Below are 26,224 nucleotides of genomic sequence, written 5' to 3'. Positions count from 1 at the left end.
AGTAAGCTAGGTTGTATCATATGCATAATGCAGGCTATTGATTAGTCTTCCTCCAAACTTGATGCCACATTCTTCTTCAGCTTCTCAAATAATTTACTTGGCATACAGATTGAATACATATGGAGAGAGGATACAGCAACCCTGACACATCCCTTTCTTAATTTTAAACCAGGTAGTGTTCCCTTGTTCATTTAAACTACAGTCTCCTGGTCTAGGTATAGATTTTGCATGAACACAATTAAGTGTTCTGAGATTCTTATTCTCCTCAGTGTTAGCCATCATTTGTTATTATCCACACAAACAGATTCCTTTGCATAGTCAGTAAAGCACAAATAGGCATTCTTCTGCTATTCATTGCTTTCAGCCAGAATCCATTTGACATTCACATTGATATCTCTGGTGCCACGACCTTTTCTAAACCCCACTTGAACTTCTGACAACTTTCTTTCAGTGTACTGTTCTAGCCATTTTTGGATGATCTTCAGTAATATTTTGCTAACATGATATTTTATGATTTACACATTCAGTTGGGTCAACTATTTTGGGAGCAAATATTGATCTTTCCGATTCAGTTGGCCAGGAAGCTGCCCTCCAAATTTTCTGGTATAGAGTGGTAAGCACACCCAGGGCTGTATCTGTTAATTGAAGTATGTCAATTAGTATTCAGTTCCTTATGTTTTTCCAGTGCTTTCAGGTGCATTTGAATGTCATCCTTTCTTACCATTTGTTTTTGTTCATATGGTACTTCCTGAATTTTTCAGTGTCATGAATTCCTTTTGGTACAGTGACTGTATTCCTTCCATCTTCTTTTGATACTTTGTGCATCCTTTAAGATTTTACCTATATCATCTCTAAGTGTTACAATTCAAGGCTTGAATTTATTTTCAATTTTTTCAACTTGAGAAGTGTAGAGTAAGTTCTTTTTATTCTCTGACTCCAGCTCTTTGCATATTTTGTTTTAATGTTTTGCTTTGTCTTACCTAGACCGCCATAATATAGCTGTAGTCATAGAAATACTCTTGATAAAAAAAAAGATGTATTGGTTTCTATCTAATGAGTATTGTTTAACAAATTTGAGAAAATATGAACCACTCAATGTAGAGAACCTGTTGAGAATTTTTGCACATTGTCTCTAGGAAGTTCTAAGCAAATCTGAACTAGATCCTCACCATCTCTTATCCCATGGAATTGAAAATAGTACTGTTAGCTAAACTCCAATTCCTGGGTCTCGATGGGCCTCACTGCATGTTTCATCTGACTTATTCCTTTCATATTTGGTGGTAATTCATAGTCTTTAGTGGTTTCCCTGTTGGGCTACTTACTAAAAAGTTGGCAGTTCAGCTGCTTCATGGAGAAACCCAAATGAGAAATCTAGAAAGTCTGTTCCCATTAAATGTACAGTTTCCATAGGAAACCCTGTGGAATGTTGCTGTGGATTGGAATCCTCTCAAAGGCAGTGCTGTACTGTCTTTTTTTAAACACCATAACAAGACTGCATGATGCTCTTGAGTTGTTGCAGCCTGAACCGATAGTAAGACATATTATGTGGTTAGCTGCTAACATGATCGTCAACATCTAATACACAGTAATTAATAAATAAACTTTTGCAGTTATATAAAATGTTAGATATAAATGTGCCTCATTTTATTCTTAAAATAGGTAGGATCTGAATTGCTTTTTTAATGAAACAGAAGAAAGAAAGAAGGAACATGTTCAGGTTCAAATAGCAAGCTGGTGGCAGAGTAATGGTTGTTTCTTAGTCCATTGTTTTTCATATTTTTCCATAAAATACGAACTTTAAAATATTTCTCTGGACTTCTACTAATTTACACTGGAACTCATTAAAATGAGACACTGTGACTGTTGTTGTTATGTGCTATTGAGTTGACCACAATTCATCATGGCCTGAGGTTCAGTGGGTGTGAACCCTGCCTTCTCTGACACACTTGACCCCATTTCAAAGTCACAGTGTCAATCCATCTCACTCAGGTTCTTCCTCTTCTGCACTGACCCTCTAAACTTCCAAACATGATGTCCTTCTCCAAGGACTGTGATACAGAGATGTGGCCATTGAGACATCTTAATTTTTCAATTACTGTTAAAATGACTAAAATGGGACAATGAAGTAGGTTATATGTTATTTGTTATGCTTGGCCGGATGGGTGGTCGGATTAAAAACCAAAAGGAGAGCATATAAATAGATATTTACAGAGATGCTTAAAAAAATAGTGTGTCTGATAGACCTAAAAGAAAAAGAATCATCTTTTTTCTTTGGGTGCTTTTTTTAAAAAAAATATTTTTTTATAAGAAGTTGTGGTTTTTGCTTACCAAACCAGGATACATTATTATTTCTATAATTCATCTTTCAGTTCTTTTCTTCAAATGTGCTAATCAAAGCAGTTCAACACTATTTTAGAAATGGCACAATTCTGTGAGTAGAAAGAAATTTAGTGTGTGCTTTAGTTTTATTTACTTATCTCTGTATTTTAAAGACTGATTGAGAAAAATCCAATTTGTTCTTTTTCTTCAGCAGGACAAATTAGGACTTTTCTTTTGACTGATTACTTCAGTTTTATTTATTGCTTCATGGATGCAGTTCAATAAATTCTCACCACTAGATAACTGTTGAGACTCTTTTAGAGATTAAAAAGTGTTTCGGGTTTCTAAAGCTAACCAAAGAAGTTACAGCTTCTATGTGTAATGATGTTCCAGTTTTTAATCTTCTTCTAAGTGTTTATTACTAAATCTGCTCTAGTTTGTTGTATAAGAAGTACAGATGTCAAAACCAAGAATTTTTCTTCCACTATTTGGAACCTTTATGAAGGAGAGCTCTCTCGGTTCTCCCTCTTTTTCTCTCTTGATTCTCTCTCGCTTCTTCTCTCAGTTTTGGGGCATTTAGAACTTTTAATTTCTCATTGGCCCCAAGTCATAAATGAGGAATTTCAGTTGATCAGATTATCTCAGGTTAAAAAGAAGGTATTTTCTTGTTATAAAGATTTGTATTTAGGAAGAAAGCATGAATCTTTAATATTAAATAATTACTATTAAGTATGTGGAGTTTTTTTTTTTTTACTTTATCTTAGTTGTTTTGGTTTTTTTTTAGATTGAATATTTTGCCTAATGTGCCTTTTTGGTTTTATTCTGGTCTTTTTCTTTTTAGTTGTAGCTTTCCTTTTTAAAACTTTTCTTGATATTTTTGCAAGCTTGAAAAATATACCTAGTTGTTCAAGGGGTTGTTAGTCATTTTGGGAAACAGGGTAATTAAGTGTTTACAATGGAGTGCTCACTTCAGCAGCACTTATTCTAAAAACATTGGAATGATACTGAGATTAGCATGGCCCTTTTACAAGGATGACATGCAAATTTGTGAGACGTTCTGTATTAAAAAATTTGCAATGGAGTCTTTATTCAGCACATTTTGGTCTTTTCCTAAAATAGAATATTTTTCAAAGCCATTAGGTGTCCTAACATAGATCCATATTAATATGCAAAAATGTTCATGACACAGTGAGGGATAATAAATTACAGTAGTATATGTGGTATGATGCTGTTATATATAAAGTTGTACTAATTTTATGGACTATAGAGAATATTAAGAATTTAATTAATTATTAAGATTAATTATCTTAAAATATCTTAAATATCTCAAAGTCTTAATAATGATGAGCTTTGTGGAATATTGAAACATTTACTGATTTCTGTGTTGGTCGTGTGTGTAGTAACGACTGTATGATATTTACAAACAAAATAAAAATTAAGAAAAAGAAAAAAACAGAACTCTGATTTGCTTATTAATTGAGGAAAAAAGACAGTTCTTTATTTTTAGTTTTCAGTCTGCCAGGCTGTGTCTTTCTAGCAGTTGAAATCCACCAGGTGCGTCAGGGAGATAGGTGGGTAATGTTCTGTGCTATTGACAGGTTCTGAAAACCTGCTGGAGGGTCAGCTATGAGACAGTTCCAAATCAGTGATAAAGAGTTTGAATTGTGTTTTTGAAACTAGGTATCAGAATGTATTCTCTTATTTAAAAGAAGCAGCTTAATTATTGTTTATATTTTCTCTTACCTAAAGAAATGACATCTTAACTATTGTTTGATGTAATATCTTCTCTTAGTTAAGAGGATAACTCAACTATTTACTGTTTTGGAGGTTATGCTATCACTTTCATTAAAGTAATATGCTTTAAAATGAATGTAAGAATCCTAGAGAATGCATTAATTGAATCTCCTGGGAGTGTATGCCACTACCAGAGAGCTCCCTGCGGTTGTTTCTGCATTGACTGACTGATCATGCTTTTTCTTTATATATTTTTGTTGGTATTTAAATGAAGGTTTACAAAGAAAATATTTTTATTCACTCATTCATACACACATTTTGTTCAGTAGCATTGATTTCAATACTGCAGTGTCCTTGTGCTTGCCCAATTTCCTGCCTGTAGTTCTGGTATCCTAATCCTATACCTCTTGGAGTCTTCTCCTTTAGTGATGTTGTGCATCCCCTTACTGGATGTGACCTTTCCTTTCACCCATCTTAGTATCGGCCTTTTGTCTCTTTACTAAGTTTGACTTGCAATTTCCTCCCTTCTCATTCTTGGTAATTATCCAAGAGTGATTCTAGCTGCACATAAACTTTCCCTTAGCTTTTTGAAATAGCGGTCTTATACAGTATTTGTCCTTTTCTGACTTTATTTCACTTAGTATAATGTCTTATAAATGCATATTATGCAGGGTTTTGGGAATTCTTTGCTGTTATGATCATAATTTTTTAAATGGAGGGAAATCTGGTGCTATAGTCTGAATTACGCTGCTGACCCGAAGGCTTCGAATTGCCAGTGGCTTGTATTCACCTGCTGCTTCTCAAGAGAAAGAGGACATCTCCTCCACTGGCTTTTTTTTTTAAGATAGAATTATTTGACCCACCTCAAATAGAATTCTGCTTAGAATAGTTACTGAGCTCTCGCTGATATTTTATGATTAGTAAAATACTTTCAAAAAATCATTATTTTGATTTTAGTGAAAAATAATAATTCTTGAATAAAATTTTCATTTCTTTTTTATTTATTCCCAGTGAAGTGGGATGAAAATTTTCTCAAGCTGATTAGGGAAAAAAAACCACCAAAATTTGGGATAGTAAGATTTAAGGTTTAGCGAAAATAATAGTAAGATCTAAGATTTATTTCTAGATATTTTCAAAAGCCTATTAATAACAAAAGGACTATATGAGCTAACTAAAATGTGGTGGTCTGGCTTTTGGCAGGCATTTCATTAGTTCAATACAGTAACACTGCTTATTTCTGAATCTGGCACTGTCATTGCCATTTTAGTTACTTGCTAATCAGAATATTAAGTGATTATCAATTTTGAGTGATACAAAGATAAAGAAGTGGGAAGACAACATGGTAGATAAGGATTTTAAAATATGGGGCAAATGTAATAAAAATGGCAACTGGTGGTAAAAATTTAGAAAATAACTAACATTGGTAATGTAAGGGGTTTTTTTGGTTGTGAGTTGGTTGGTTTGAATTATTACCATTTGTCTGTTGACTTCTAAATTTGAGTGAATTTCTTTTGGCAGGGAATTCTAAGCCTTGAATATTGTGTGGGTATTATCGGTGGCAAACCCAAGCAGTCATACTACTTTGCTGGATTTCAAGGTTAGTGATTTGGCAAAATATTTCTTCATTGTTTTCTTTAAAAAATCAGGAAGTTAATAGGAGATAATCTGCAAATAGGATGATTAACAGAGCAAACTGAGTAACTTATATATTCATCAGTCTTAGCATAGCCACTCATTTGTCATTTGGTCCAAAACATAATTAGATTCTGTAAAATGTATGTTTAATTTCTGTTATTGCATAAACAAGGCATAATTTATTGGTTTCACTAAACTTCAGAAGACATTGCTGTCACATTGTGGCAGTTGCTATTTACATATTTACTTTTTTTACCAGTTGTAGTGGTGCTAGTTGATGATAAAATGACAAGCAATATGTTCTTCCTGTCAGGATAAAGTAACGCAATACATTTTTCATATGCAAACTGTAGAGTATAATTGTATGTTTGTGAAAGTAATTTTATCCCCAAAAATTAAATGACAGTCTTATCACTGTATAAAAAATTCTGCTTATACAAGCATATTTGATTATGCAAAAGTTAATCTGTCCTGTGCAAACCTATGTTTCAGTCAGTGAATATCAGTCTGGCAAGCTGTTACTCCCAGATTTTTTTTCTTTCAGCTGTTCTACATAGAAATTGGATTGTAAGCAGTGTAATAATAAGGTGTTTTTTGAATTACTTGTCTTCTGTTTTGTCCTTGTAGATGACAGTTTGATTTACATGGATCCTCATTACTGCCAATCTTTTGTAGATGTCAGCATAAAGGATTTCCCTCTTGAGGTACTATAGAAAAAAGAGCTAGTACTGTTTTCTTACTGTATGAAATGAACTCTAATTATCTCAAGATGCACTTAGTAGTTATGCTGTCATGATATTACAATTACTGGTTAGTGGTCAATATTTTGCTGATTTATAAAACCATAATCAGCACAGTGGTCAAAGGTTAAACACTTTCTTGCTGAATTTTAATTTATGATGTATTTTACACTTCATTTATCTTTGTCTCTAACTTGTTAGATACTTTAGCCCCCAAAATAAATGATCAGGCCTCTAAGTAATTTTATAGAATAGATAGTGGAACAGAAGAATTTAAAATGTTAGACTTTTTTTTTTTTTTTAAAATTGAGTTAGAATGACAAGGTGCTTTAAGGAGACTATTTGCTAAATTACTTTAAGTACAGTAAGTTAATGTTAGCTTCTACTTAAGGATTTTTTTAAGCCCTCAGTTGGGTTTTGAACAATTCTTTTAGTAATGTTTCTTGACCTATTCTTTTCCTTTATATAGGTGATAGTGTAGTTTTATTTAGAAAATTTTAGTCACGTATGGATTCCTATAGTCAATGAAACACAGATAGACATTCCTCCGGTATTCCCTGCTTTCAGCCAAGATCCATCTAACATCAGCTACAATATCTCTAGTACCACAACCCCTTTTAAACCCAGCCTGGACTTCTGGTAGTTCTCTGTTGATGTGCTGTTCCAGTCGTTTTTGGATAATCTTCAGTAAAATCTTGCTTGCATGTGAAATCAGTGAGATTGTTCTGTAGTTTCCACATTCTGTTGGGTCACCTTTCTTTGGGATAGGAACAAATATCGATCTCTTCCAGTCAGTTAGGCCAAGTGGTTGTTCTCCAGATTTCTTGGCACAACTTGGTGAGCACGTCGATGGCAGACTCTGTTAACGGAAATATGTCAATTGGTATACTATCTGTTCCTGGAACCTTATTTTTTGCCATTTCCTTCAAAGCAGCCTGAACTTCTTCTTTCATCACCATAGGCTCTTGCTCTTATGTTGTTTCATGAAAGGGCATACGCCAGGGATGCATCCTATCTCCATACCTTTTCAACCTATATGCAGAACAGATTATCCGGGAGGCTGGGCTCTATGAGGAGAAATGTGGGGTCAAGATTGGTGGACGATTTGTCAACAATCTGCGTTATGCGGATGACACAACTCTGCTTGCTGAAACTGAAGAGGACCTGAAGCGCCTGCTGCAGAGTGTCAAGGACTGCAGCCTCCAATATGGATTGAGCCTCAATGTCATGAAGACAAAGATTCTCACCACTGGACCAATTGGCAGCATCAGGATGGATGGTGAAGAGATTGAGATTGTACACAGCTTTAGTTTGCTTGGCTCCATAGTCAACAGTCTTGGCACCAGCAGCCAGGAAATTAAAAGGCCCATTGCCATGGGAAAGTCTGCTGTTAGGGACCTCTCCAAAGTACTGAAGAGCAATGGTGTCTCTCTGGAGACTAAGGTGCATCTGATACAGGCCATGGTCTTTGCAATCACTTGTTATGCATCAGAGAGTTGGACAATGACCAGGGAGGATAGAACGAGAATTGATGCCTTTGAGATGTGGTGCTGGAGAAGAGTATTGAGAATACCATGGACTGCTAGGAAAACAAATAGATTTGTCCTGGAAAGGGTTAAACCGGGTGGCTCCTTGGAGGCAAGGATTCTGAGGCTCCGTCTAACATACTTTGGACATGTTGTGAGGAGAGACCGGTCCTTAGTGAGGGACATCATGCTTGGGAGGGTGGAGGGACAGCGCAGGAGAGGAAGGCCCTCTATGAGGTGGATTGATTCAGTTACTGGGATAATTGGGATGGGAGTGTCAGAGACAGTGCGATTGGCACAGGACAGAGCGGAGTTTAGGGCTGTTGTACATAGGGTCACTATGAGTCGCAGGCGACTCGATGGCACATAACAACAACAGCAACAAACATGGATTCCCAATCCTCAAGAGCTTTAAGTTGAAAATATGCTTTATACACTGTTTTAATAATAGCTTGCCCCAACCTCCCCTGTCATGGAATCAGTTCTAATTCATGACAAGCCCATCTGTATTAGAGTAAAAATGTGCTGTGCTCTTTAGGGCTTTTCATGGCTGATTTATTTGGAGTAGATATTAAGGAGTAATGATGTCTGTTTGAGAATTTAGGTGTGTCTGATTAAGGCCATGGTCTTTCCAGTTACTTGCTATGCATCTGAGACCTGGACAGTAAATAGGATGACAGAAAAAGAATTGATGCCTTTGAGTTGTGGTGTTAAAGAAGAACATTGAACATACCATGGATGGCCAAATGAACAAATATGTCTTGGAGAGGGTGCAGCCAGAGTGCTCACTGGAGGCTAGAATGATGAGGCTTTACCTTACGTGCTTTGGGCATGTTGCTAGGAGGAACTATTGCTTTGAGAAAGACATGATGCTGGGAAGGGTAGAGGGTCAGTGAAGGAGAGGAAGACCCTCAACCAGGTGGATTGATGTGGTGACTGCCACAGTGGGCTCTTGTATGTCAGAGAGGATGAGGATGGCACAAGATATAATAGGGTTCAGGTCTTTTTTCAAATGGTCGCTGTGCATAGTACTTGACTCCATGCAACCTAACAACAACAACAGCACTAATTTATTCATCATTTCTCCAAATGTTGCTGTCAGGTCTGTCACGTTAGTTCTGACTCATAGTAACCTAATGTACAACAGAAGAATGTACAAGAAGCCTTGTCTGGTCTTGAATAATACCTAAGATTGTTGCTGTTTTTGAGTCTGTTAGAAAAAAAGACATACAAGAAATTACTAGCATTAATTGTTTCTACCAGTACAGAGGGACTACTATTCTGATTTTAGTTTTTTGTTGTTTTTTTTTTTTTATTTTAATTTTTATTTTCTCTTGTACTGTTGAGTCAAATCCAACTGGCACAGGAAGATGGAGCATCTGGTGGATTTGAGCCATGCACCTTCAGGATTGCAGTGCAGCTTCTTACCATTAATCCACCAGAACTCCTTCTATTCTGATATTTTAATAGATTCTGGGAAGATGCCTAGGGAAAGAGTGTCTTGGTTATGTCTACATAGTCAAGATTAGAAAGGTTGCCAATACTTAGGAGAATTATAACACTCCAGGAATGTTAAGCTTGAAGTAAGATTGTGAGAATGGGAAGAAAGAATTGATTTTAAGAGATATTGTTCAGTATGTTGCTGTTGTTAATGTCCCATCGAGTTGGAATTGACCCATAGCTGACTCTCTGGTGGATTTTCAGGGGCAGCTAATTGCACAGAAAGAGATTGCCCATCCTTCTGCAGAGCAGCTGGTGGCCTTTAACCACATGCCTTCAAGATTCCAGCATAGCATCTTGCCATTAGGCCATCAGAGCTCCCTTTGAACTTTGAATAGCTGAGATAACTTCTTAAATTAAATACATGAAGAGTTTATTCTTTGAAACACCAAACAATTAGATTTGTACATTACTTTTTTGAGATGCTAATAGAATATTTTAACCTGTCCGAATAACTCCTACTAAAATTTTGGTTTTTTCCTAGTATAGGGATTTATCTAGATTATTTATATAGATTAATAGCATCATACTTATTTTTCTTATGAAATAATTACAGCAAAATTTCCATCTTTGTACAGAAATAAAATTCCACTCTCCATTTTTTATCAAATTTTAAGTTTGTAAGAGTTGGAAGAGGAGATATTTTAACTCCTTTTTATTACTAACCTTTCTTGCCTAGGGTTATATTTGTTGTGCATTTATGTGCTATGATATTTTTTCATTCTATTGAGGTGGTAAATAATGTGCACATTTTAAAACCACTTGCAAATCTCAGTTCAAAGCATTTTTGTAAGCAAGGTTTTTTAAATATCTTTATTTTTTATTGATTTCTTTGTTGTGGTGGTGTTATGTGTTGTCGAGTCGCTTGCGACTTGTAGGAACCCTATGTACAGCAGCCCTAAACCCTGCTCTATCCTGTTCCGTTTGCACTGCCTCTGACACACCCATCCCTTATACCCCAGTCACTGAATCAATCCACCTCATAGAGGGCCTTCCTCTCCTGCGGTGCCCCTCCACCCTCCCAAGCATGATGTCCCTCTCCATGGACCTGTTCCTCCTTACAACATGCCAAAGTATGTCAGATGAAGTCCCAGAATCCTGACCTCCAAGGAGCAGCCTGGTTTAACCCTCTCCAAGATGAATCTGTTTGTTTTCTTGGCAGTCCGTGGTACCTTCAATCTCTTCTCCAGCACCACAGCTCAAAGGCATCAATTCTCCTTCTGTCCTCCCTAGTCATTGTCCAACTCTCTGATGCATGACAAGTGATGGCAAAGACCATGGCCTGTATCAGATGCACCTTAGTCTCCAGAGTGACAACATTGGTCTTCAGTACTTTAGAGAGGTCCCTAACAGCAGACTTTCCAATCGCAATACATTTTTTGATTTCCTGGCTACTGGTGCCAAGAGTGTTGATCATGGAGCCAAGCAGACTAAAGTTAACAATCTCAGTCTCTTCACCATCCATCCTGATGCTGCCAATTGGTCCAGTGGTGAGAAACTTTGTCTTCTTTGAGCCTCAACCCATAGTGAAGGCTACAGTCCTTGACCCTCTGCAGCAAACATTTAAGGTACTCCTCAGTTTCAGCAAGCAGGGTTGTGTCATCTGCATAATGTAAATTGTTCAGTGATCTTCCACCAATCCTGACACCACACTTCTCATAGAACCCAGCCTCTCTGTTAATCTGTTCTGCATACAGGTTGAAAAGGTATGGAGATAGGACACATCCCTGGTGTACACCTTTCCCAATTTTGAACCGTGCAGTGTTTCCCTGCTGTGTCCTGACGACAGCCTCTTGGTCCAAGTATAGGTTTCACATTAGAACAATCAAGTGTTCTGGGACTCCCGTTCTTCTCAGAGTCAGCCACAGTTTGTTATGATCCACACAGTCAAACACATTTGCATAATCAATGAAACACAGATAGCCATTCTTTTGGAATTCCCTGCTTTCAGCTAAGATCCATCTAACATCAGCTACAATATCCCTAGTACCATGATCCCTTCTAAACCCAGCCTGGACATCTGGCAGTTCTCTGCTGATGTGCTGTTCCGGTTGTTTTCGGATAATCCTCAGTAGAATCTTGCTTGCATGTGAAATCAATGATACTGTCCTATAGTTTCCACACTTTGTTGGGTCCCTTCTTTGGAATGGGAACCTTCAAATACATTGTTTTTCCACACAAAATCTTTCCCATTTCCTTCACTCTCTGTAAGCAGGTTTTTTGTTTTTTTAATGAATACTTCTCTTTGAGTAAAAGCTAGAGAAGTTGAAATCTTAGATCCATTATTCACTTTCATAGAAATAATTGCTAAGAAAGCAGTTTCTTTAAGTGAGTACTCTAATTCCAATGAGATTGTGAAATTTTAAGAAAGTATTGTGACATAAGAATATTTGAGATTAGAGAGGAGATTTAAACATTGTATCTTTGGTTTTTGTTCATAGAATTTTAAACTTCTGTACTTCTTGAGTTACCCTTCCTAAATTTTGTTTATTTGAAGTGAAATCAGACCAACTTGATCTTATTTCTTTTACTTCTTGCTGTATATTTACCTTTCTATGTATGTAAAACTCTTTCCTTGTGGCTCAGAATTCTTTGATTATATGTATATTAGTTACTTTTTAATTCCTGAGACTTTTAAAATAAAGTTTATTATATACTAACTTTTTAAAAAATTCAATTTTATTTTACATTGATTTGCATAAAAATCAGATACATTGTGTTTCATTCATATACGTTGTGCTTCACACAATCCTTCATTTACATTGTGTTTTCATACAATCATTTCTATATATTGTGTTTTAGAAAATTAATCACCATTGATCTATGCCCACTATTATTAACCTGTCTTTTCAGGTTCCCACTGGGTCTTTCTTAGTTCCTTTACTCACTCCCTCTACCCACCAAACTCTGGGGAAAATCTTCATCTTTACCTATTTTTGCTGAGTTTTTAACATTCTGAGTGAATAAACCCACCCACTGTCAAGTTAGTTCTGACCCATAGCAGACTTTCATTAGGTAGCTGACAAGATGAGTTGCTGGGCTGGTGAATTTGAACTGCTGACCTTTCAGTTAGTAGCCCAACATACAATGCATGATGTCACCAGTGCTTCTTGAAGTAAAGATAAGTAACATTTAGATTCTGAGTCTAGTAGTGGGATTATGCCATGGCAACTCCTGATGACAACTGAGAAGTGGAGCACTGATTTCGTGCAAGGACAAATCAAAATACATAAACTAACATGCTGTATTTTTTTAAAGTTCTTGTTGTTGTGATTCAACAAAAAATGCAGCATGCGAAGCAGACCATTTCAGCAGTTTCTCTGTGCACAATTCAGTGACATTGATGACATACTTCAAATTGCACAACCATTTTCACCTTTCTCTTTTGCATTTGCTCTCTCCTATTAACACAGTTTCACTGCCTTCTAAGGTTCCTATCTAATCTTCCCAGTTTGATCCCATATAAAGAATAGTGTCATTAAAACTGAAATATGTGATATGGATAGGTAGACAAGTAAGGCAATCCTTGAAAGATGTACCCTTTTGTGAGTAATACCAGAGAACTGTATTTGGTAGGAGTACTATTTAAGGGCATTCTTAAATTGTCTATTTTTGTGAAGCCCCAGCTATCTCCTATCTCTTCCCCGCCCCCTACACACACACACACACACACACACACACACACACACACACGTGCGTGCGCGCGCGCGCCTAACTACATCTTAAAGCATTTATTAAAGTAGTTTTTGTCTGTTTAGGTAAAATAAATAGCCACTCTTTCAACTAAGGGTTCCTTGGGTAGGGCAATAGCTGAGTGCTCTATCTACTATTAGCTGAAAGCTTAGCAGTTTGAACAGACCCAGAGATATGTAGAAAGGCAATCTGACAATCTTCTGGAGGGTCACAGCCTTGAAAACTCAATAGAGCAGTATTACTCTGTGCACATGGGTCATACTGCGTCAGAGTCCAATAACAGGTGGATCAGTAGAGGGGCGGGAAAGAGATGAATTCTGATTGATTTACTTTAAAGTGAAGGCTTTTATTTCCCCACATTTTCACTGTTTTAGGTTAAAATTCTTTGGTTTTAGGCATTGAAGGCAGCAAAATTTTAATGTTACAAGTTCATATCCATTCTAGGTTGTTGTATAACTGAGCTGCTTGTTTAATTAAAAATATAAAATATGTCACAAAATTTTTTTTGCAGCACTCATTTTCATAATTCTCTCCCCTAATGTTAAATTTTTAAAATTCTTAGTTTATTTATGCATGTATTAGAAAATATTAATATCTATTATTATATTCCCCTACTTCCTTTTTAAAGACACACTTCTTTACATGTACAGAAAGAAACTTGGTGGCATCAATGACTTTTAGGGACAAATGATCTATATTTAAGCAGTCTGTTTTGCTTTGCCTTTAATTTTTAACAGTACCAAAGCATGGTGGTAAACCACACAAAAATCGGCATGAGAAGCTTTATATTTTTTACCTTTTTCTACTTTTGATGTCCTTACAACTACTACTAGCCAAATACTATGAGGTAGTCATATAGTCTCGGGAAACCTACTAAGCCCATTGTGCCCACCAGAGATAAAATATGAAAGAGATTGGAGAATTGATGAGAAAAATGACCCTGATGGTACAATTTTCACCTGTTCCATTCTGTGCCACATATAGGAATAAACAAGAACTTGACATTGAACAAAATAAAAGATCACATTTGAAAAGATGAAATGATACACTTTTTTTAAAAGTCTGAAACTTATTGTACTGAGTCAGAAGTAACTCATATCTGACCCTCCAGCAGGTTTTCAGAGGTAGTAAATTGCAGGAAAGGAGGCTGACTATCTTTCTCTAGTTGAGCAACTGATAGATTTGAACCACCCATGTGTTTGAATGTTAGTGCAACTCCTTACCCATTAGGCAACCAGAGCTCCCTAATTATTTACTTCTTATTATGTGCCGTTGATCGCCTGCAACTCATGGCAGCCCTGTGTACAGTAGCCCTAAACCGTGCTCTATCCTGTGCAAATCTTAATGTCTCTGATACACCTATCCCCATTACCCCTGTCACTGAATCAATCCATCTCATCGAAGGTCTTCCTCTCCTGTACTGTCCCTCCACCCTCCCAAGCATGACATCCTTCTCCAAACACTGGTCCTGCCTTGCAACACGTCCTAAGCCTCCAAGGAACAGTCTCATCTCACCCTCTTCTAGGACGAACCTGTGTGTTTTCCTAGCAGTCCATGGTGTATTCAATACTCTTCTCCAGCACTACATCTCAAAGCCACCAATTCACCCTCTATCATCCCTAGTTGTTGTCTAGCTTTCTGATGCATAGCAGTTAATTGCAAAGACTGGCCTGGATCAGGCTACTTAGATAAATTACTAAAACTCTTGACTTCATATTAAAATAGAACATTTTAATTTAATGTATTTGTTTAAAATATATTAAATAGCTTGCCTCCAGAAACCCTATGAACCTGGAGAAAGAATGAAAGTCACTCATGCAAAGTGTCAAGGATTTTAATTCATAGGGTCGCTATTAGTTGCCTACGACTCGACCACACTTAACAACAACAACTTGTTTAAAAAGTCTTGATACTGATATGAAAAAGTTTTTAAACATCAAACTCCAATAAGACAGATTTAATGATGCTTTTGTAGAGATAGTGAATTTGATTCTAAACTTTGTATTAGCTCACTGTTACTATGTGCTGTTGAGTTGGAATCAATTTGTAATTGACTCTCCAACAAGTTTTCAGAGGCTGTAAATTACAGGAGAGAAGATTGCCCATTGTTCTCTTAACAGAGCTGTTGATGGATTTAAACTGCATGCCAGTGGGCTGTCAGTGTAATTCCTAACTACTAAGTCACCAGAGTTTCCTTTGTGTAGTGTATGTGTGCCATTTTTAGTAATGTGTTTTAAACTTTCTCTTTTTAAGTGTTGCAGCTCCATATAACTTTTGACATACTTCTTTTTTTTAGAACGACCTTAATGCAGTATAATGTGTACATTTGATGAACTGAATATGCAAAATGCTGGTGCTCCCAATTTCTATATAGCTTTGGAGAGTGGAAGGGACCAACTGTGTAGGCTGGACAAAAATACCATATGAAAACTTTTAGAGTTTTGAGGAAATAGCATATTTTAAATGAAATCATACTTGTATGTATTTAAGACCTTCAAATGAAGAGAAATTAATTTCAAGAAACTTTTAACATTACAGACATTCCATTGCCCTTCTCCCAAAAAGATGTCATTTCGAAAAATGGATCCTAGCTGTACAATTGGATTTTACTGTCGAAATGTTCAAGACTTCAAACGAGCTTCTGAAGAAATCACTAAGGTACTTTTTTTAAGATTATTTGACAATGGCTTAATCTTTTATCCCCACACTAATTCTTTGTTCACATTGTGTTTAATACAATCATTCCCATGTATCATGTTTTAGAAAATTAATCGCCATTAGACTATGCCCATCATTAACCTGTCTTTTCAGGTTCTCACCAGATCTTTCCCATTAACTTTTTTAAAAAAAATAATTTTATACAGTTTTACTTACAAAATTTGTATACATTTTTCACACCGGATCCTTCTCCTTTCCTTAATCTACTCCTCCCTCCACTGGTCATATTGTGCAACACTGTGATTAAGCCTCTTCTTTGCCCCACCCACCCATCCTAACTCACCCCTCTGCTCTCCGTCCCCGCTTTGGGTCCTCGAGCATGCTCTACAATAATGGGCCTGTACAGTATTTGTCTTTATGAGACTGAGTTCACTTAGCATGATGTGCTCCAGTCCCTCCCAAGTTAGGTAATAGTTTACAATACCATTGCTCCTGTGTGCTGCATAGTATTCCATTGAGTGAGTGTACCATACTTTTTCAATCCCGTTTGATCATGGTTGGACATTTTGGCTGTTTCCATGTTCTTGCAATGGCTGTGAACATTGGTGTACAAATCTCTGTGCCTCAGTCCTAATTTTCTCTGGGATATTCCAAGCAGTGAAATAGCTGATTCTCATGGAATTTCTGTGTTCAGCTTTTTGAGAAGACATCAAACTGCCTTCCAGAGTGGTTGTACCATTTTACAAACCCACCAAAAATGTGTAAGGGTTCCTATCTCACCACATCCTCTCCATGGTTTATTATTTGCTGCCCTGCTAAACTTTGGACAGTGGCTCAATTTTTTTGTAATAAGTAAATAGCTTATCAGAAGATACAATCTGTAAATTATAGTTCTTTATAATGGTTGCACCCTGAATACGAATATTATTAGGAATATTGTGAACCAAGAAAGAATACTTGTGGGAGAATCCTAGAGTTTGAAACAAATGAAATCTGCTAAGAACCAATTGAAGAAAACCTGGTGGCACAGTGGTTAAGTGGTCAGCTGCTAATTAGAGGCCAGCAGTTTGAACCCATTTGACTGCTCTTTGGGAGAGAAGACCTGGTAATCTTTTCCATAAAGATTACAGTCTGGGAAACCCTATAAAGTAATTCCACCCTGTCAGAGAAGATTGCTAGGAGTAGGATTTAACTCCCTGGCACCCAAATAACTAGGTGAAAGAAACGGATTGATCCACTAGGTGGCACTGTTGAAGTAAAAATCCCTTGGCAAACTATAACCATGTGTGCGCAATTAGGTTATATTCTATTTGAAGATTTTAAAAGGGCAATCCCTTAGGGGCAGAAAAAAATTAATGAAGTACTTGATCAAACAAAATTGTGCATTATTTCTTGTTAGTCCAAGTGCTGCTTTGATTTTTTTTTTAAAAGAGAATTGGTATTTTTGGATTGTTCAGAATTGTTTTATCACGTGAGTAATGTTGTTACTTTCTGGTTAGCTTTTCTGATCTATTTAATGGGTCTTTGAAATATATTTATTTAACGTCTTCTCTTTATCTTTAAACTTCTGCATTTTTCTGATTTCTTGAGTACTACTGAAACATTTATACAGCTTTAATGTCTATCTTGGTATCTTAGAAAAGATTGCTTGTGAAACAAGCAAGCATAACTGGATAAGCTTTTTAATGGTTAGCTATAGTTATAGGTTATTATTTTATAGCAAATAAAGCCTATATGAGGATCATTTTGAGGACTTTCCAACAAGCTCGGGTATAACAGTCACTTATTACTGCTTTTCTTCCAACTAATTTTATTCTGGAAAATGGACATAATAAGCTGAAATTTTATTTTTCCTATCAATCTAAAAGTATAATTTAAAAGTTAATCCAAAGTTTCACACATGCTTGGTTTAGTTTACTTGATGTGCTATGTAAAAGAGGAAACTTAACAGGAGAATGACAGAAAAATGAGGGAGGAAAGGAGAAAATGAGATACTTGAGACTCTTCGCTTAGTCCTCATTTCTCACACTTGTCATCTTCTCCTTTGCCCTTTTCAACCTGGAACACCAAATGAGCAAAACAAAAAATAGGCTCTATTTTTTCTTTTTCTTTCACTTGTAGTTAGTGTGTAAGTTTGTGTATTTTATTTTGTCAATTCTTTGTCTTTATAGAAACATTATATATGTGCTAAAATATACAAATTCAGATGATACATTGACTTTGCTAATTGGTTTCATTTAAAAATCTTGCTTCCTGATTTTCGTGAATTTATTCTCTAAGTTAAAATAAGTATGCCTAAAACAATAAAGCAGACGTTGCTCCTGAAATAGAAATAAATCAAGTCATTATTACAAAAACCAAGATTCAAAAATATTATTTGTTGATATTACGTGAATAAAAATAGTTACTTGGTTTTTATACTGAGAGAATACTTAGAAATTATTGTTCTTGAAATTTCAATGTAATATCCAACATTAGGGCAAAGAGAAACTGGATAGAACTATCATTTAGAAGTAGCGAGAATTTTGCCAGAATCAATTAACTTTGCTTTAGTAAGAGTGTTGTTCTCAAGTTAATAGCTTTTTGTGCAAGTATCAAAGACCCACTTTGTTGTTGAATAACTTGATCATTTACTTTTGTCTGAAAGTTTCTAAGTTAAGCAGTTTTCCTTTTCTTCTTAAAAACAGAATTTGGCATTTAAACTTCTATTCCCCCCACCTCTGTTTAAAAATTAAAACAACTTAAAGTTATTTGGTTTTTTATATAGGATATAGTTCCAATTTTCTCATTTTGCAGATGAAGCTGAGTAACCTAGAACCTCATGTTTAATTTGTTATGTGTTCTGAGCTGATTTTTGTACTCTTTATGCTGTATGACTTTAAGAATGTTAACAAAAATTATTAAACTAACTCAGTATTTAGTAAAGTTTAGCTGAGCAAATATATGCATAAATATTACATGCAAAGCATAAAATGACTTAAGAGGATCTCTACTTGGTATAGTATAGAGAGGGCTCATGTCCTAAGCCTTTATAGACAAGGAGAGAGAATAAAAACAGATGGGCATCTGTGGCATTGAATATGATATGCATCCATTCACATACAGAAATACATTGGTAAGGGAAATAAGAGTATTGAAATGAGAGCGGTACCACATCCATATTGAAGTACTTGATTATAATGGTAAAATTTAAGATGAGTCTTAACACAGAAGTTTAATTTCCATTGGTTTAGCAAGAATGAAAAAAGAGTACTTCAAACAGGAAATTCCAAGAACAAAGGTAAAAGAGAAAGAACGTATAGAGCTTAGAGAACGGTATAGTCTAATTTTATAGATACCAAGGATGCATAGAGACTGAAATAATTGAGGTTTGAGTCCATCCACAATTACCTCAAAGTAAAGCCTTGAGATCTGCTTCAGAAAACTCAGCCACTGAAAATCACATGGAGTGACATGTATTTCTACTCCAACATGTATGATGTTCTGTGAGCCAGGATTTACTTGGAAAAGATTTTTTCCCCCGTGTGACTACTCGTAGCCTCATTGGAGAAGAATACTGAATACCCTTGGACTGCCAACTGAACAACCAAGTCTGTCTGGGAGGAGGTGTTGCCAAGGTGTTTTTTTAGAGGCAAGAATGGTGAAACTTCTTCTCACATACTTTTGACATGTGTCAGGAGGAGTGAATCTCTGGAGACATACATCACGCTTGCAACGGTGGAGAACCAGAGTAAGAGAGGAAGACCTTCGACAGGATGAATTGACATAGTGACTCTGTCAGTGGGCTCTGTAGCATATCTGAGATTGTGAGGATGGCACAGGATAGGGCAAGGCTCAGATCTGTTGCTCATAGGGTCATTATGAGTCATAGTTGACACATTAACAACAAAAAAGACAAAAAGCTGTAGTCTCGCAGTGGATTAAGCACTGAGCTTCTGACTGAAGGGTCAACAGATTTAATGCACTAACTACTCCATGGGAGATAGTCTGCTTCTGTAAATTTCTACAGCTTTGGAAAACTCATGGTGTTGCAGACCGAGGGTAAAATAGATGAATAATTAATAACGAGACCAAACACCAAGAATGTATAAGTAAACAGAGTGCGTAATAGCAGGGGGCCAGCTGTTCCAAGGACTGAAATGCCACAAGCCACACCTCTCTGTGTATTTATTGAGAATCATGGGGAGTAAGTAATAAAGAGAATTCTCTTGTAAATGAAGCCGGGGTTTTCTCTATTGTCAACCTAATGCTTAGTTCAGAAAGAAAGTAGTTCATATGTATTGACTCTCCCTCTGCAGGGGGACCCTAGCTGCCTCTTATCTGCAGGAAGCAACTCATTTCCTGTGATCTGTCACAAAAGAAATTTCAGCTTATGTTTTGTATTTCCTTCAATTCCTGTTTAAGCATATGATTTATCATATGGTATGAAATTTGACTTCCCACATTATGTGACAATTCTGCACTGTCCTGTTAGAGTCACTGTGAGTCAGAGTTGACTTGACAACAGTGGGTTTATAGGACGAGGTCCCTGTATTCTGACTGAATCAGAATCCCCAGGGTGCATTCTAGGAGACACTATCTTTAACCAACTTCTCATGGAACTCTTCTGCACCCAATTGAATCATTGATAAAAGACAGTATGATATTTACTTTTTGTATTAACAAGATAAACAGTATGATACTTAACTATGTATTTACATTTGTTGTTGTTATGTGCCATCGAGTCATTTGCGACTCATAGCGACCCTATGTACAACAGTTCTAAACCTTGCTCTGTCCTGTGCCAATCGCACTGCCTCTGACACTCCCATCCCGATTACCCCAGTCACTGAATCAATCCACCTCATAGAGGGCCTTCCCCTCCTGTGCTGTCCCTCCACCCTCCCAAGCATGATGTCCCTCTCCAAGGACCTGTCCCTCCTTACAACATTAGAAAAATACACTGGCATATTAAACATATTACTTCCCAATTTTTATTGATTTGTATAAGACTTAAGCTAAAAATGATGGTAAAAACTTAATGAATTATAACACATAGCAAACAAATGTAATAGAAATAGTGAAGGTTGTTTATAAATAGCTAAGGTTTGGGAAACCAAAGTCCTCACAACTGAACCAATAAACAACATCATGATAGACATGAAGGGATTGAAGTTAAAATTGTCAAAGATTTCCTTTTACTTGGATCCACAGTCAATCACAATGGAAACAGTGAAAAAAAAAATCAACATTTTGCAATGGACAGGTATACTGCAAAGAACCTCTTTAAAATGTTAACTAGCAAGGATGCCACTTTAAAGAATAAGGTGTGCTTACTCCAAGCTATGGCATTTTAAATTTTCTTTTAAGCATGTTAGACAGTAGGGAGCTCTGGTGGCTTAGTGGGAAGGAGCTGTGTTGCCAAGCGAAAGGTACATAGTTTGAATCTAGCAGCCCAGAAAGATGGGCAATTATCTCCCATTTACTCCCATTTCATAGGTGATTTCCTGCCTCTAAAAATCCTTTGCCTAAACCCCCCCCCAAAAAAAAACCCACACAAAAAACCCCTTTGCCTCATATAAGGGTCACCTATGAGTCAGTTCAGATTCAGTGGTACATAACAACAACGAGTTAGACATTGAATAAGGAAAATGGGAGCCGAATCGATGCCTTTGAATTGTATTTCCAAAGAATACTGAATAGATTGTGAGCTGCCAAAAGAACAAACGGATCAAGTGCAGTTAGCGTGCTCTTTAGAAGCAAGGAATTTGAAACTTCATCTCATATACTTTGGGCATGTTAGCAGGATGGGCTTGGGCAAGGGCTTGGAGAAGGACCACATGCCTCGTAGTGTCAGTGAGGAAAAGGAAGATGCTCAACAAAATGGATTGAGACATTTGTTCAGATGCAGCAGTGATTGTGTGGATGGCATGTGACTGGACAGTATTTCCCTGTGAATTGGAGCCTTTGGACAGCCCTTACCAACAGCCACAACATGCGGGAAGCACTTCTGTAAAGGACTGATGATTAATGCAGTTAGAAGAGAACACTGAAACGGCTTTGAGAGAAACAGCTTCCAGGCTGAAGAAGTTCTTCACGATATGTTTCCTGTATTTTGTAAATTCCACATGTGCAGAAATATAGGGAGCATTAAATACCTGTGTTCTACCTGTTGACCTTAAGAATTTGTATGCATACTTTAAATGTGTTTACCTTCTCCAAGTTCATTTTCTTTTCTTACCTCAATGGTAACCACTATCTTGAATTGGTATATCATACTCCATAGGGTCTTAATGCTGTCACTCACTCATTCTTTGCCTTGAGTTGGAATCGACTCATAGCCAACCTTCCAACAAGTTTTGAGAGGCTATAAGTTGCATAGAAGAAGATTGCCCATCTTTTCACTAAAAAGCTGCTGCTGGATGCTAACCGCCCGAGAGACACCACCTGTGGGTTGGCAGCGCGCTCCCTGTGAATAGACTGTGACACTACTCAAGGAGGTGATTTAACAAAAATTTATTTTCTCACCGTTTATCAGAAGTCTAGAAGTACAAATACAGGATGTCAGCCCTTGGAAGAGACTTTGTTCCTCTCTCAGATATAAAAGAAAGTCCTTTTCCCTTGCCTCCTTGATCATTATGTGACATATCTATCTTTCCCTATCACTGTTCGCTGGTTTTCTTCCTTGATTAATCTGGTCCTTTTTTATATCTCAAGGGATTCAAAACAGCCTGTAAGATAATAAACCACAGGTAAAAAACATAGCCACAGATACAGAGGTTACTATTCACATGTTTGGTGAAGGAAGTCATAGCATGTGTTGTGGCGCTGGGATGGTAGTCTTATTTTTCATCTGCAGACTTGGTTCTGTTCCTGGTCAGTGGACTTCATGCACAGCCAGCAGAGCATAAAGCTAAAGAGATTTCAGCAGAGCTTCAAGAACTAAGATAAATTACAACATAAGTCTAGTGATTGGTCTACTTCTGAAAAGACCAAGTTACTCTACTCTAATTTCACAGTGGTCCAGTCAGGGTACAGGGGTAACTATGAGTTGGGGTCGAACTCAACAACAGCTAATAACAGCAATCCATACTTTATCAATAAACCATACATTTTGTATGATATGAAATTTCATGTTAGTTGTATAATTATCTGGGTTTTTTTAAAAAAATATTCTTTCATTTCCCCTTTTCTCTTCTCCGTAATTTCCCCCCATTTAACATTAAGTAGAGATTTTAGATATTTGTTGATATTGTTTATTATCTGTTGAGTTTGAACCAACTCACATCTGACCCTCTAGCAGGTTTTTGGAGGCTATTGAACACATGGAAGGAGATTTCCAGTCTTTCTCCTGCAGAACAACTGGTGGACTATAATGACTACCTTAGTTGATTATGTCTCAACATCAAGAAAACAGAAATTCTCACCACTAGACTGATAGACAGCATCGTGACAGTTGGAGAATAGATTGAAACTATTAATGACTTCATCTTACTTAGATCCACAATCAGTAGTAGTACACTTGGTACCAGCAGTCAGAAGATCAGGAGACATACTATATTAGGAAAGTCTGCAATTAGAGACCTCTCCAAATTATTGAGGAGCAGTGGTATGAGTTGGAAGACTAACATACACCTGATTCAGGCCATGGTCTTTTCATTCACTTCCTGGGCTGCTGAGAGCTGGACAATGAATAAGGTTGATAGAAGAAGAATTGATGAGTTTGAACTGTGATATCAATATACTGTTGATCGCCAAAAGAACAGATATGTCTTTGAGAAACTGTAGCCAGAACTTCTTAGAGGCAAAGATAATGAAGCTTTGTCTCACATACTTGGACATGTTGCTAGGACAGGCTATTCCTTGGTGAGGTACATCATGCTTGGGAAGGTGGATGAATGGCAAAAGAGAGGAAGACCATCAACCAGATGGGTTGACACAGTGCATAAATGGGCTTAAGTGTGTCAGAGACGATGAGGCTGGTGCAGGATTGGACTGACTGGGTTCAGATGAGGTCACTATAAGTTGTACTTGACTCAATAGCACCTAACAACAACAGTGAATTTTAGCATATTACCGATATTTATTACTTACGTGTTTGCTTTTTTATGAACTTCTTGTTCTTTCTTTCTCTCCCTTCCTCTCTTTTTAACAGATCTGTTTTTAATAGGAATTCTTTGTCATTCTGGATACTACCTTTTTTGTTGCCTCTGGCTTTTGGAAATATAATTGTCCTAGGCAACAATTTCACTTGCTGAATATATTTTTAATCTTAAAATAGTTAAAGAATTTTTTCTTTATGATTTTTCAATTTTGTATCAAAATCAATTTTTAATAACTTAGTACTATATTTTTCTATATTCCAAAAGTTTTAGGCTTCTGTGTTTTTCATTCAGATCTTGTGTATGTTGTAAGAGAAATATTTTTTACCTCAGGATTTGTAATACTTTCTCAGAGACCTGAACTAGGAGTTAGAGGTGTAGGAACTATTTTGAGAGAGTTTCTGAAGGATCAGTAAGACCAAGAAGCTGCTTGAGTTTGGGGACAAAAGAAGGAGAGAGCACAAGACAGCTCTTGTTTGTATCTAGGTGGCTCATTCTCACACACACTCGTTACCATCGAGTCAACTGATTCATAGCTTACCCTTCAGTGGGTTTCGGAGACTGTAAATTGCATTGGGAAGAGATTGCTGGGTGGTTTTGAACCCCCGGAGAGAAGACATTCCCTCTGAGTTAGCAGTGTATCTTCCTTCCTATGGACCACACAACTGAAGCTCCACAGGACCTTCTGAAAGAAAAGTTAGTTGGTTGTTTATTTATTCATTTGTTGGTTTGGGGCATCTTTAAGTTGGAGCTGAACCATAGCTGACCCTCCAGCAGGTTTCCAGAGCCAGTAATCATGTGAGAGGAGATAGCCCATTTTTCTCCCACAGAGCAACTAGAGGATTCAAACTATGTGCCTTCGGGCTTGCAGTGCAGATTCTTACCACTAGGCCACCAGACCTCCACTTCTACTAGCTCATTAGAACTCTACAGGATCACTAAATCCTCTATTTTAATTGATCAAATCTCAAGTCTCCATCTTCTTCATCTTAAAAGAAACAATTGACTCGCTGTGTTTTCATAGACCTTTTTCATTTCACTTTGACAGTATCAAACCTTTTTGATTTTTCCTCATTCTTGACTTGTTCGTTCTCAAGCCTCCCTTAATTGCTCTTTTCTACAACCCCTAAACTATGGAGTACTCTAGGGCTCAGGCCTTGTCCTTATCTCTTCTTTATCTTGGTCATCTCATCAAGTTGTATAACTTTAAATAGTATTTGTACTTTACCTAAAACCACTAGTATATTTTTAGCCCAAACTTCTTTTCCAAATTACATATATAATTGGACATTTTATGCTGCTTTTCCTCATTCATCATTTCATGTATGCCATGCATTCAAAAGTTACCTTTTGATGATTACTTGGTACATTTTTGAAGATTATGTGAAGGTTTTTTAGAATGTGCCTCTTGGTGTGAGTTTGTCGCTTGCTTCCTTATGATTATTTTGGCTCTGCATCTTTGTCAGGTGTGTCACAGAAGTAGTGCTTCACTTGTTGCATCCTAGATACTGGCACAGTATACCGTGCCTTCACTGATACTAACTTTGATCACTTGATATAGGTGGTATCTGTCAGGTTCCTGTCTAACTTCAACACACCTGCTATGCTACTGCACCGTCTCTTGACCTGGAAAGTGTGTCTAATAGCCTAGCCCATCTGGTGAATTTAAAAGGGAATTGTTTGGGAAGGGAAGAGGAAATGCTGTCTTTAATATTGAAACAGTTGACACAGTGGAGATTGTTAGGATGGCCCAAAATTGGGCTTGGTTTAGATCTGATAAATGTTAGGTCACTATGAGTCAAAGTCAGCTACATGGAACCTTGTGGCAGCAACATATATAGCATCTCTGTTTTCCTGGGTGTTTTATCTTACTACTTTGGAGTCATTATAGACTGTTCTATCTCACACCTCTACATGCATTTCACCAGGAAAAGCTGTCATCTCTCCTTCAACATATAGTATAATTAGAATGTGATACTTTCTCATTACTACAAGTTGAATGCAACAAGTTGAATGCATCACCAACTACCAGAAAAACTAACAAGCCTGTCTTGGAGGAGGATTGACACAGTGATTGTAACTGTGAGCTTGGGCATGGCAGACATGGAGAGAGGATGGCACAAGATAGGGCAGTGTTTCAGTCCATGTTCCTAGGGTTGCTATGAGGCCTGCTTGACTTGAAGGCACCTGGTGTTACTGTTGTCAGTCTACACATCTTTTAGAATACATCTGTTCTTTAAATCTAATAGTTTGGTTTTTTGTTTTGTTTTGTTTTGTTTTTTTAAATTTAGGTTGTTTATTTTTCATTTCAATGAACATCTACAGAGATTTTGGGATT

At 36.9% G+C, this 26,224-nt stretch overlaps 1 protein-coding gene across 1 annotated transcript in view; it reads left to right on the top strand.

The window, feature by feature from the left end:
• The window catches only part of ATG4C (autophagy related 4C, cysteine peptidase), an 86,000-nt gene that overhangs the window by 49,180 nt on the left and 10,596 nt on the right, over positions 1–26,224 (top strand). Inside the window, exons 7-9 of the mRNA XM_006879771.1 lie at positions 5,572–5,650; positions 6,316–6,392; positions 15,686–15,805. Of these exons, the coding sequence (XP_006879833.1) occupies positions 5,572–5,650; positions 6,316–6,392; positions 15,686–15,805 (276 nt within the window). The remainder of the gene's footprint in view (positions 1–5,571; positions 5,651–6,315; positions 6,393–15,685; positions 15,806–26,224) is intronic.

Source organism: Elephantulus edwardii, unplaced genomic scaffold, assembly GCF_000299155.1.
Source record: "Elephantulus edwardii isolate Elephantulus edwardi_28Jun2011 unplaced genomic scaffold, EleEdw1.0 scaffold00005, whole genome shotgun sequence".
NCBI lineage: Eukaryota > Metazoa > Chordata > Mammalia > Macroscelidea > Macroscelididae > Elephantulus > Elephantulus edwardii.
This window is presented reverse-complemented; position numbering and strand designations above follow the sequence as displayed.